Genomic DNA, 12,892 nt, shown 5'->3' with positions numbered 1-12,892 from the left:
TATATTTTAATTAATAATTCCCCATTCGTATACCTATGTATCTTTAAATTTCCCTAATTTTAAAGATACATTCGAATGGGGAATTCTCAGCAATGTTAAATATGTAATTAACTTGCTTATTATTTTTTTCATTTATTTTAATTACATTTTTTAATCGAAATACGTTATGGATATCCGCTAATTTTGACATATATAATTTTTGTAATGCTGACGTCACATCCTTCTATTAGTTGTACTTGAGGTCGATTATTTTTATCGCATATCGGTTTTTTAGATGACGCGTCATATGGGAACACCGTAAAAATGTTGTCTTTGAAATAATTTAAACAAAACATGTATAAGTAATTAGTTATAGGAAATTATATTACCTAATTAAAGTATTTAGGAAAATAGGTACATGAAGAAGTAGAAACTAGCCTTCCGCTCACGGCTTCACCCGTGTTTTCGAAGAAAAACCCGCACAGTTCCCGTTCCCGTGGGATTTCCAAGATCCTCCTATTCGTTAATCCAAGTTACCCTCTATATGTGGGCTAAATTTCATTGCAATCGGTTCAGTAGTATTGGTGTGAAAGAGTTACAAACAAACACATACATCCATCCTCCCAAGCTTTCGCATAATTATAATATTAGTAGGAATGATAGGATAGGATTAGTAGGATGGAAGTAGGATAGGACAGACATGGCTAGACCAATATTAATGATATTAATTTTATAAATGGATATTTGTCTGTTTGTCACTCAATCAAGTCAAAATAACTAAACATCTACCTGTATGATAGTTCTTACTGAGATAGAGTGTCTTGATTAAGGCTTGAATCGGGTAGAGTTCCGTTTTAATACCGAAAATTAACTCTAGTTATAACCGTTTTTCTTCTTAGATACTTAATGTACCTACATATCTAAAAAAATGTATATTAAAGTTTCGAATATGATAAAGGGCATGGTTGTTTTAATTTGTTTATTTTACAATCAGGTTTTTTGGAAAAAAATCATGAACTGAGGTCGATTTTTGGACTTTAAACCAAAACGCTAAGTCAATATAACATCAATTATTGTAGTGTTTTTTACAGTGTGTTTATCAAATTGAAACACAGGGCATGGTTGTTTTAAATTTTGATTCCATATCCAAATATTTTTAATAATTTTTATACGTACTTTTACTACGGTAAATTCCGCGGTCGTCTCCCGATCCCGCCTTGTAAATCGTCGTCAAGGTCGCTAGCCCCTATTAAAGCCTTAACACATAGACTATTTTTATTCGCGTATCATGCGAGAGAAGCCACAGACTCGAACTAGTGTTTGTATAAAATATTGCCTAGGTTATTTCTTTTTAAATATAAAATTATCGCGAAACCGCAGGGTGTTAAGGCTTATACATGCGTTAATAACCTTGACCATACTTAACGGATCTCAAACCTCTCCCGCTGCACCTTCTTTATTCCTCGCATTTTGTATTTAAAAAGATACCAATCAGTGAAACAAAATATCCTCGTCAGGGACTGTTGTGTAACTGATAATTTATTAAACATAAAATTTTCAGAGCTCTAAGTCAGCAGGTTACGAAGTTTATAGAGTATTTGCGGAAAAATCGATGACCACGGCACATTTTTTTTCTAGAAATCTATTAACTTTGGAAAAAAGTCCTCGCGAGCAATTAAAGATCAAAGACCATCCTATTTTATATATTTTTTTCGGTATTGTGCTTTATGTTGTACCAGACTTTATAGAGGTTGAACATAGTCGAAATTGCCGGGTAACGCCTTAATGTTAGCAAATAAAGATTCGGACGATGCTTTTTTATTAATTTGCCCTTGACATTGAGACAAGACGGCGCAACCGATTTCGATGTTTTTTTTTTCTTTTGTGAAGCGATTATTATTGTCAACCATTCTTTCAAAATTACTGCGAGGTGTGAAGTATGAAGTTTTATTAAGTAAATTCGTGTATGAATGTTTGTTGCACAATTACTACGAAACTACTGAACCGATTTGGGTTAAATATGTGTGTTAACTGTGTGGCATGACATAAATGATATAGCGATTAAAAAATTGTAATTAAAAATTATGTAGGTAATTGTATTGAAACTGGTTTGTGTAGGTACAAGTCAATTATCAAGAAAGGTTGTTTGTTCAACTAATCACACAAAGTAAAACCAAATTTCTGTAAGTACATAAAAACTTCGATGTGAAGAATATTTAAATTTTAAATACTAGATTTCCGCCCGCGGCTTCGCCCGCGTTTTCAAAGGAAAACCCGTATAGTTCCCGTTCCCATGGGATTTTCGGGATAAAACATACCCTATGACTTAATCCAAGTTACCCTCTTATATGTTTGCTAAATTTCATTGTAATCGGTTCTGTAGTATTTGCGTGAAAGAGTAACAAACACACACACACACACACACATCCTCACAAACTTTCGCATTTACAATATTAGTATTAGGACTTCTATTTTGGAAAAAATAAAACAATATATTGAAATAAAACGCAATTTAAATCCGTTTATAAACATGAAATGATTGGATTGTTTTTTAATCCACGTTTGTCATTTTTATCAGCACAAAGATCAGTGTAATCCAGATATCTATATTATATACTAATCGATATATAAATAATAATTATTTATTATCTGTTTTGTAATTGTGTTATTTATAATCTGTACATGATTTATTTTATCTAAAATACGGGTCGAAACGCTAAAGTCGATTAGTCGTGGAACAAATTTCGCTTTTTTTTTTTTATTATTAATATTTTTTATGTAATACTTACGTCTTTTTAAGTATTATGTAAAAATACTTTCTCTTTAATGCAATTTAATATTTATAAATAGATTGTGCTCATGAATATTATAAAAAAAATATCAGATTTATCCATTTTAAATTTTAATTATGTTTCTGACTTTTGGATAGCTTTGAAATTATTGCATTTTCACCGGTCATTAAATCTACCCCTTCAAATTGGATTGAAGTCGAGGATGGTTCAAACGTATACATGTACCACGGGCGAAGCCGGGGCGGGACCGCTAGTACTTAATGACGGTAGAAAGTTCCATATCTTCGGTTTAGTTTGTGGCGTAATAATCTTTATCTACAAGTAGTGTTTATCTAAGGAGTATCAAGGCAAAAATATGACGTGAAATCTTATTTTTATAACGTTACTATTTTTTAAATCGAACTTCGTAAATGAATATAATTGAAGGGTTTATTTGTTATGCAGTATGCTACTCAGATTTTTATTAAGTGCATATAAAAGTAAAAAATTGTTAAGAAGCGCTACTGTCAAAGTACAAAAAAAATTATAATTAACCACTTAGAAATGCCGTCAAGAAACTCTTATTGTTCTTTTTAATTATATCAATGTAACAAAATTAACATTTAAAATAATAAAGATGATTCCAGAGAACTGTCCGTATGTATTTATGCTCTCCGAACTAATACATTTTTCACAAAATTATATTTATTTTTCAAGCCTGTCAGCTGTTCTGCTTTTTAAGCTATACATTTTCATTTGAAACTAGCGGTCCGCCCCGGCTTCGCCCGTGGTACATAATATTTACGTTTTCTCTACATAAGAACCATCCTCGTACTTCAAGGAATATAATAAAAAAAGAATTATCGAAATCGGTTCAGCCGTTCTCGAGTTATGCGCTTACCAACACATTTTGCGATTCATTTTTATATATAAGAAAGATGTAATAAAACTTGAAGACTTCCAAGCAAACTTCAAAGCTTCTTTCTCTTTAAAAATCAACCCCTTTCGATTTAATAGGCTATAAAATTAAGTACATATACGGTTGTACTACTTATAAATCAGATAGTTCATGTACAGTGTAGCAATAGATACTATCGACGTCCTTATCAGTATGAAAGATAACATATCTTGTTTGTCGATATGTTTACTGTACGAATGATACGGTGGTAGAGGTAGAAGTATACATATATCTGTATGTATATGTCGCAGTCATCTGGTTGAATCTGCTGTTTGATTGAATGACTAGCGCTTCTTTCAACAATATGCCGAGCGTTATATCCGCTCTGTTCAAAGTGCTATGTTACAAATACAACCCGCTAACTAGTTGAGTGACGCTTGTGCGGCCTAGTCATTCAATGAACGCGCTAGTCATTAAATCAAACAGCAGATTCAATCAGATGACTGCGACATATTACGTTGTTATAATATTATAATATAATATGTTGTTACACCCATGTTTATGTTGTAAATAATTGTAGATGGTTTGATTTGGATGTTATCTAGCATAATAATAGGTATTTAATATTTATATAGAAACTACCTTACCGCCCGCGGCTTCGCCCGCTTTGTCTAAAACCTAATAAATTATATACTAAAACCTTCCTCTTGAATCAATCGTTCTATTAAAAAATAACCGCATCAAAATCCGTTGCGTAGTTTTAAAGATATAGGGACATAGGGACAGAGAAAGCGACTTTGTTTTATACTATGTAATGATTGTGTATTTATTAAAATTTTACGTAGACATAGATATAAGTAGCCCTGCGTGTTTTAGTTCTAATATATAATAATACGAAACTATTGCACACAATTATGATAGCACTTTAAAATAGTTATCGGTCAATTAAGGAAAGCTGGCATGTTCACAGTACTCACACTTATGCAATTTCACTTACAGTATGTTCAAAAATAAATGCGACTCTAGTTTCATTTTAGACTTGAATTGTAAAATGGGTGCGTTGTAGATAAATATATGCAAATATAATTATGAAAGCTCTCATAATTTACCTATAAAATTATAATTTAAAAGTAAATCAATTGATGAAGTTAAATATTTATTCTAATAATAATCAATTAGATAAAAGTATTAATAATTATTCAATTATCAAATAATAATTAAATTTCAGGTCATAAAAACAATACAAATAACACGTGCGCTCACTCCCAACATACACCAGGGCCAATCCCTTCCAAAATGATAAAAACCTAAAAAAAATAGTAGTAGGATGAAACCCATTAGAAAAGGAGGAGAATAAATGAGTCAGTGTAATTATCTACTTTTGGTTCTAATTGAATATATTTTTCCTCATGTTCTCGCGGTCTCTCTCGGTCTTTCTCCAAACGTCACTAAACATATCCAGACTAATAGCATTTGCTTCCTTTCTAAATAATGCTTCCACAGTTTTCAAGTTATAGTTCACATTTTGTGATGCTACTTTCCCTTTAATTATGCCCCATAGTAACTCTATTGGGTTGAGTTCTGGATGGTATGGTGGAAGGCGCAATACACTATGTCCATGATCTTTGAGGATTGCATCAAGTAGGTAAAAATGGTGTATAAGTAGTTTGGCTTATTTTTTTAATAATGTGATAACTCTGATTATTAATTAGTAATTTGATTTTTGAAAAAAGAAAATGCCGATTTTAGTCAAAATTTATATTTTTCTAACAAGATCCTTATCATCCAAATTTCCACCTCGGTGAGAAAAATTGACATTTCTAATGAAAATGAACAAAAAATTAAATGATTTTATTAAATACTGTAAAATAGTCTATAATTCTTCCATTTACTGTATCACAAAATTCTTCATAGATTTTTAGATATTCGTACTACACCAATTACATCACCCTGTATTTATAAACAATTGCAAAATGTGACACATACATAGGCCGGGAGATACTGACACAAAATTTCGGGTCATTTGTAACAGAATGGCGGTTCTACAGAGGTCTTATTACGCAATGACTAAAAGAAAAATGATGGTCAGAACGCTGGTACCGGCGGACTAGTCGCGTGGGCGTTAGTCGAACTCGTCGGATAAATAGCGAAAGTCAAACGATTTGTAACACAAAAATTTTAGAATTTACCGATAGCCCATAAAAAAGATGTAGGCGGTAGTGTCATGCCATACTTTTACGGTGTAACTTACAGCCCCCCATACCGACGCGATGCGTTGATTTTAAAAAAAACAATTCAACCATTTGTACCAAGCTAAATTTGCACAGGTAATCATCATCGTGCAGACATTTACGAAAATTGCCATGCCATACTTTTCGGACGATTCCAAATGGCCACCATACCGCCGAAAATCTGCAAAAAAAAATTTTTTTTTCGCCAAACAATTTGTACCAGTATTGCATTTGGATTTTTGGAGAGTATTTGATAAAATGTGACCATTATTATATTTGCCATACTTTACTTTCTAGTAGGGGGAAAAAGTGCTGCCATACTTGAAAAATTAATTTATTCGTCACGTTTCAAAAATACGACTGTACAATACGTAAAATAATTTTTTACAATATGGGATCATTATATTCTGTTTGTTTGTATACAATTCTACCTAGAAAAAAATATCGCAGAATACAAACATGGGGCGGATGATTGTAAGACTTAAGCCAAGACGTAAAAAAAAATGAAAAGAATTGGCGATTTGTACCAGTATGGCATTTTTGGAAAGTATATGATGCAACGTGACCATTAGGTATTATATTTGCCATACTTTTAATACAGGGAAAAATTAGTGCCATACTGCTACAAATCGTTCAAACTACGAATAAAATCTTACAATGAGAAAAAAATCTTATGCACATTCGTCACCTCCCACAGGTATGGCATTATCACACTTCTATTTATAATCATTCAGGAGTTGTTGAAAAAAAAAATGTAGGGTGGTACAAATCGTTTGGCGAGAAAAAAAAATTCAAAAATTTGCAGATTTTCCGCGGTATGGCGACCATTTGGAATCGTCCGAAAAGTATGGCATGGCGATTTGAGTAAATGGCTGCACGACGATGGTTACCTGTGCAAAAGTTAGCCCGGTACAGATGGTTGAATTATTTTTTTTAAATCAACGCATTCACGTCGGTAAGGCGGACTGTAAGTCACATCGTCAAAGTATGGCATGACACTACCGCCTACATCTTTTTTAAGGGCTATCGGTAAATTCTAAAATTTTTGTGTTACAAATCGTTGGACTTTCGCTATTTATCCGACGAGTGTGACTAACGCCCACGCGACTAGTCCGCCGGTACCAGCGTTCTAACGATCATTTTTCTTTTTGTCATTGCGTACTAAGGCCCCTCTAGACCGCCATCCTGTTACAAATGACCCGAAATTTTGTGTCAGTATCTCCCGGCCTAAGGGCGGAGGCACACGATGCGTTGCGGCGGCGGTGCGGCGCCGGAGCGGTTTCGCTGCGTCGTCTTACGTAGAAATATCTGTGGCATGTCACACGATGCGCTCCGGCGCCGCACCGGACTTGTAACCACCAAGACGAGGCGGGGAGGGGTGAATGCGGTGTGACGTCGGAGCGGCACCGCTCAGTTGTTTTGCATCACAAGGAAGGACACGCTGTGCAACGCTGCTACGACACCGCTGCGACATAAAAACGTTACGGCGCCGCACTGCTCGTGTGCCCACTGACACGGTGAAATCTTTGCGGTGCGGCGCCACAACGCATCGTGTGCCCCCGCTCTTACATGTGCAATGTGTAAATGTGTTGACGTTCCAGCTCTTCTTAATATACCTATAGTATTTATGTATTTTTTCATTTCTAAGTAATTGCTCACCAAAACTTGATTCTTCAAATTAAAAGTTATAACCAAAGAAATCGGATTTCATAAACAACGATAACATCGTAAAATTGATCAAATTTTAAATAAACATAAAAACAGAATGATGATAATAAAGTATAATTGACCGTTTAAAAATATGGTAAATCCACATCCTTTGGTCTGTGTTTATCCCGTTTGAAATGTTGACTCATCGATGTAAAAATATTAAAATAATAAACAAATAACTAGTTGCGCGGTGCGGTTTCACCCGCGGACGAACCTGCGGGAAAAAGCAAACTGTGCTTTATTTTCTATTTTCTATAGCTCATTTGCTAAGTAGATATTGAACAACGCGGGTGAAGCCGCGGGCGGAGGGCTAGTTTAAATAAATAACACTAAATAGTATAAAACAAAGTCGCTTTCTCTGTCCCTATATCACTATGTCCCTATGTATGCTTCTAAATCACTACATAGTATAAAACAAAGTCGCTTTCCCTGTCCCTATGTCCCTATGTCCCTATGTCCCTTTGTACGCTTAAATTTTTGAAACTACGCAACGGATTTTGATGCGGTTTTTTTTAATAGATAGAGTGATTCAAGAGGAAGGTTTATATGTATAATAACATCCATTAAATAGTGGAGAAGTACTGTTATTTTTGACGTTTCTAATGTGATGTCGTAAAAAATTAAATTTTTTTGAAAACGCAGGCTGAACCCTACGAGTTTTATCAAAATAATGTACTAAGTATTATACACATTGAAAAGGTCTACAGAAAAGTCCGCGATGGTATATGTCTATCTCTTATGGCTAACCCACAATAACTTTTTTTTGTCATTTACTTTTTACGACAAATAATGGCTAATTTTCGATGCGATTTTAACCAATACAGCATTAATCCTTAACCAATTAAATACCTTGAATACATTGTTCATTTAATATAGATCTATATGGCCCTTTACACCGTATGATTTAAGTGAATATTTTCGAAGATATTACAGATTTAAAAATTGCGGGACGTAGCGTTTGCGGCGGTACCGGCCGGCCACCCGGCTATATCTATTTTATACCCGTGCGAAGCCGAAGCGGGCCGCTATGTTTTTATATACAACGTTCACAGTTTTTCTGCAGTGTATTTAGTATCAGCATTGCACCCGTGCGAAGCCGGGGCGGGTCGCTAGTCACATATAATCTTTAAAACTACGCAACGGATTTTGATGGATAGAGTGATTCTCGAGGAAGGTTTTAGCATATTATCATTAGGTTTAAGACAACGCGGGTGAAGCCGCGTGCGGATAGTTAGTTTGAATATGAATTACTACCTTGAAATGAACTAAAAATGCTCTAATTATAAACAGTACTAAAGTATATCACTCAAACTCAATAGTCAATACAATGACGTAACAACTTTCACTGTGAAAAGTGAAATTTTTTATATCGGTTCATTTCATACGCTTTTAATTTAATTCGAATTTAACTATTATGGTGTATAGATTAAGGTTCAATTTTGTGTTTTATTTTATTTATTTACTAGTGGGCTGGCACGACTTCGTCCGGTTTTTTTACAGTATTTTTAACACAGCTAGTGTTTAAATATAATACAAATAGATTACCAATGCGCTATTTGAACCACTGTATTGAAAATTATAAACATCATTGTGTGCAACAATGGTCCGATTTGTTGTTAGTATGTTTATTTAAAAACATTTTTGTATGAACTATATGTACCTATATGTAACTAGCTGTTACCCGCGGCTTCGTGTGAGCAAAGAAAATTTTCTTTAGATATTTTTCACGGTTGAAGTAGCCTATGTGAATCTCTGGCCTCCTAACTTCTAGACGCAATAAATCATTAAAATCGCTCTCTTTTGACGTGAAAGAAAGACAAACTAACAAACACATTTTCGTATTTATAATATGTAATGTACCTATAATGATAATTCTGTCCCGCAGTTTCGCTCACTGCCTATTGTATTTTTAAGAATTAGTTAATAGTTTTAGGTACTAGAAAATGAATTTTTATATTCCAACGCCTCAAGTTTTATTTTTGCTATAATAATAAGCCATGACCTACCACAACCTTTCATCTATCTATTGATCGAAATTTATCGAAATGCGTTCAGCGGTTCTGTTGTAATTTCCCATTCCATGCATGGATTTACAAGATATGATATTTTAAGTAATAGTTTAAGGGCACTTGTAAATAATCTTTATTGTAATTATTATAATAAAATAACTCTTTGTTCTTTTGCGCAGATATTGTTTTATAGTTATAGTGTTTCTGATAATATACAGATTAAAAATCATTTTAAAAGAATAATTTTATTGATTTGCTACAGCCTACAACGGGCGATGTCACGTGATAAAAAATTCTGTTAGTAAAAAATTTCATAATCGGATCAGTACTTCCGAAGAGTAGCACCTACAAACAGACAAACTGTAACTTTCATAATATTTAAGTATATTATTAAGTTTTTAAATTTATTAATGTTTACTTTTTTCCAATGCAATACAGAGCGTTATTAAATGAATATATAAAGTTAAGTGAAAAAGTGTCAAAATAAGTGTAAGTGTAAAGATGGAATAAGTGACATCTTAAGTGATACTTAGTGTCAAAGTGCAAAATGTTGTCCCGTGGATTTAAATATTCCTTGTTGGAAGATGAGGATATCGGGTAAGATTTTGTTTAATTTTTAAGTTTTTAAGTAGAAATGACATATTTCTGTAATGGGAAAAGGCTCAAATCGTTCTGATGAATTTTGTTGAAGTCTTACTCTTCTCTTTTGAAGTTTGTACTATAGTAAGTAAATAAGGTTTTTGAAGTGAAACTTCTTTATCGGGGTTGGACAAAAATTTAGTGTAACATTTTTGCGTTACGCTGTCTGTGCGTTACGCCGTATGCGTGACATTTTTGCGTTACGCCGTACGCGTGACATTTTTGCGTTACGCCATACTCGTGACATTTTTAAGGTCATAAAGAAGTTTCACTTCTTACGTGTGTACCTACTCTAGTACACGCATACATTTTTTTTTGCTAAGCTTCAAGATATTTCGTCTTTTTACCCATGTTGCCTGGTAGAGATCACCGCAAAGTAATAAGGCCGCAATTAGCGCTGGATATCAAAATGTAGGTACCTCCTGTATTTTTTATATGAATTGTTTTGTTTTGTACATGTAAATATTTATATAATTAAAAAATAACAGAAATCAAGGCCCAAAAATAGTTAGATAAAACTATACTTTTTTGAAGTCGGTTAACAATTAATAGTAAAACAAGTAAAATACATGATTTAACTAACTTCATGCATAGACACACATATTATGTATTGTGCAATTAGGCGTGGTTATAATTATGTTTAACCGCTTACAGAATAATGAATAATTAAAGTGAACAGGAAGACAAGCCTCTTCCTATTTGTTATAATGTTTTACGATTTTGTAAGATAATTTTTTGAAGTGATTTCTTTATAGGGGTTGGAAAAAAATTTAGTGTAACATTTTTTCGTTACGCGCCATCTTTTTCTTATCCTTACCACGCGTGATTCGACGTATTAGTCCATTGAAATGTTACATTTTTTAGGCCTGACCTTGCGTTTTTTAGAGGACGCAATTTTATTTTTTTGATGTGTAGGGGGGGTCAGTGTGAAGCTAAAACCAAGTTTGTGGGGTCGCCACCCTTGTCCCATGGCCGCCATCTTGAAAATAGCGGTTGAAAATTTTCATAGAAAGTAGTTCACCAACTTTCGATTTTTTTCAGTAATTAATAGACAGACACTCACATGTTTTTAATTTAATGCTTGTACAGCATATATTAGAGTTATTTTATATCTGTATAAGGATGGAAATATTCAGAAATGAGGATAGAATGAGAAATATCTCGGTCAATAAGATCGTTCGTGGGTGGAGGAATCGCACAGGAATGTTTAATATTGAACCTACATACCGCATTCTAATGGAGGTATGGCGCAGTGGTTGTAGACAAGGGGTGTGGGTACGATAGAATTAATTTAATGTAGAAATTAAAGACTTAAACGGATTTTAAACGTGCGTACGCCGTACAATCAATTGCAAGAAAAATACAATTTTAATGTCATTAAAATTAAAGGTGGATCTCAAATCGATTGTATCTTTTTTGTCAGATTTCTTGCTACTTTTTCATTTTTGATTTCAATTTTTAATTTGCTTCTCAGCTAGTAGTTTTTGTGCTATGCCACGGATAATAAAATGCTATTCTAGTAGTTATGCTTCGGTTTCCTCTAGATGTATAGATACTTTTAATGTATAAAAATAAATATTAAAATGTAAGTTCTAACGACTTAAGTTGGATTTAAGCAATAGCGATTGTGTCCACTTCCTCGGTAACGTTACATAAACTTAGAAAGGTGCTTGAACACTGAAGGACAAACAGACAGTACTTACTGGAAAGAATCACTTCTGGAAAGAATCACCACGACTTTGGTTCGCGCAGTTTGAAGCAGTGGTGGCGATTCAGAAGCTGGCGGACGAATCGAAGGTACGGAAATCGCACGCATCGCTCCGCATCCCGAAGTCGCGATCGTGCAGGGATATCAAAACAGAAAAATCCCAATTGGCTATGTTTTTTCCGTTACCGCTATAAGCATAACGCCAGCAAGCGCATTCAACCTTGTGCGTGGCAGAAGCAGCAGGAGAGCCAATTAAAAAACTAGATACGGTACAGACAGAGGCGGATGTTTGTACCACCGTAAATAAACGCCTGTGTATAAAAGACAGGAAGAGTAATATTAAGTTTTTAGTGGACACCGGCGCAATATTTTAATTTTACCAGTGTCGAAAAATAACCAATCCGCGAGTGAGTGTACTGTGTAGTGATTATAAAGTGTAGTTTAGTGTAATTAAGACATTTGGTACTAAATTAATGACTTTAGATCTTAGTTTACGGCGACCGTATAAATGGTCATTATTTTTTATCGCCGAGGTATTTCAAACTATGTTTTTGTTTATAAGGTGCAGATTTTTTTAGCACCCTAGGGCCGATGCATCGCTCGCACTTATGACGGACGCATCGGATACTCATGTAGGTTATTTTTCTAAGAATCTATCTAAGATTGAACGCAAGTATAGTACGTATATAGGGAGTTATTAGCAATTTACTTGGCTATTCGTCATTTTCGGAATATGGTCGAAGGACGACAGTTAGCGGTGTATACGGATCACAAACCGTTAATTTATGCATTTTCTAAAGTAAATAGCGAGAAAGAGTTACCCAGACGTACACGACACTTGATATTCATTAGTGAGTTCACAACGGATTTGAGGCACGTAAGTGGGAAAGATAATGTCGTTGCGGATTCGTTATCACGAGTCGCAACAATAAGTTGTCCCACTGTAA

At 34.1% G+C, this 12,892-nt stretch overlaps 2 protein-coding genes across 5 annotated transcripts in view; both read left to right on the top strand.

Annotated features, from left to right (window-relative positions):
- The window catches only part of ATP7 (copper-transporting ATPase 1), a 56,927-nt gene that overhangs the window by 4,842 nt on the left and 39,193 nt on the right, over positions 1-12,892 (top strand). For 2 of the 4 annotated variants that reach the window (XM_089713334.1, XM_089713335.1), the window contains exon 2: positions 10,037-10,195. The exons of the other annotated variants lie outside the window; for them this stretch is intronic. In XM_089713334.1, coding sequence (XP_089569460.1) covers positions 10,146-10,195 — 50 coding nt within the window. In that variant the 5' untranslated portion in view covers positions 10,037-10,145. The remainder of the gene's footprint in view (positions 1-10,036; positions 10,196-12,892) is intronic. 4 annotated transcript variants of the gene reach the window in all.
- Positions 1-12,892, top strand: part of LOC149475555 (uncharacterized) — a 41,841-nt gene that overhangs the window by 20,667 nt on the left and 8,282 nt on the right. The window lies entirely within an intron of this gene.

This window comes from Colias philodice, chromosome 30 (genome assembly GCF_061535455.1).
Source record: "Colias philodice isolate Cphi_HAF_F1 chromosome 30, ilColPhil1 Martin Lab GWU primary, whole genome shotgun sequence".
In the NCBI taxonomy this organism is placed as follows: domain Eukaryota; kingdom Metazoa; phylum Arthropoda; class Insecta; order Lepidoptera; family Pieridae; genus Colias; species Colias philodice.
The sequence above is the reverse complement of the archived record's forward strand: the minus strand, read 5'-3'. Positions and strand labels throughout refer to the sequence as shown.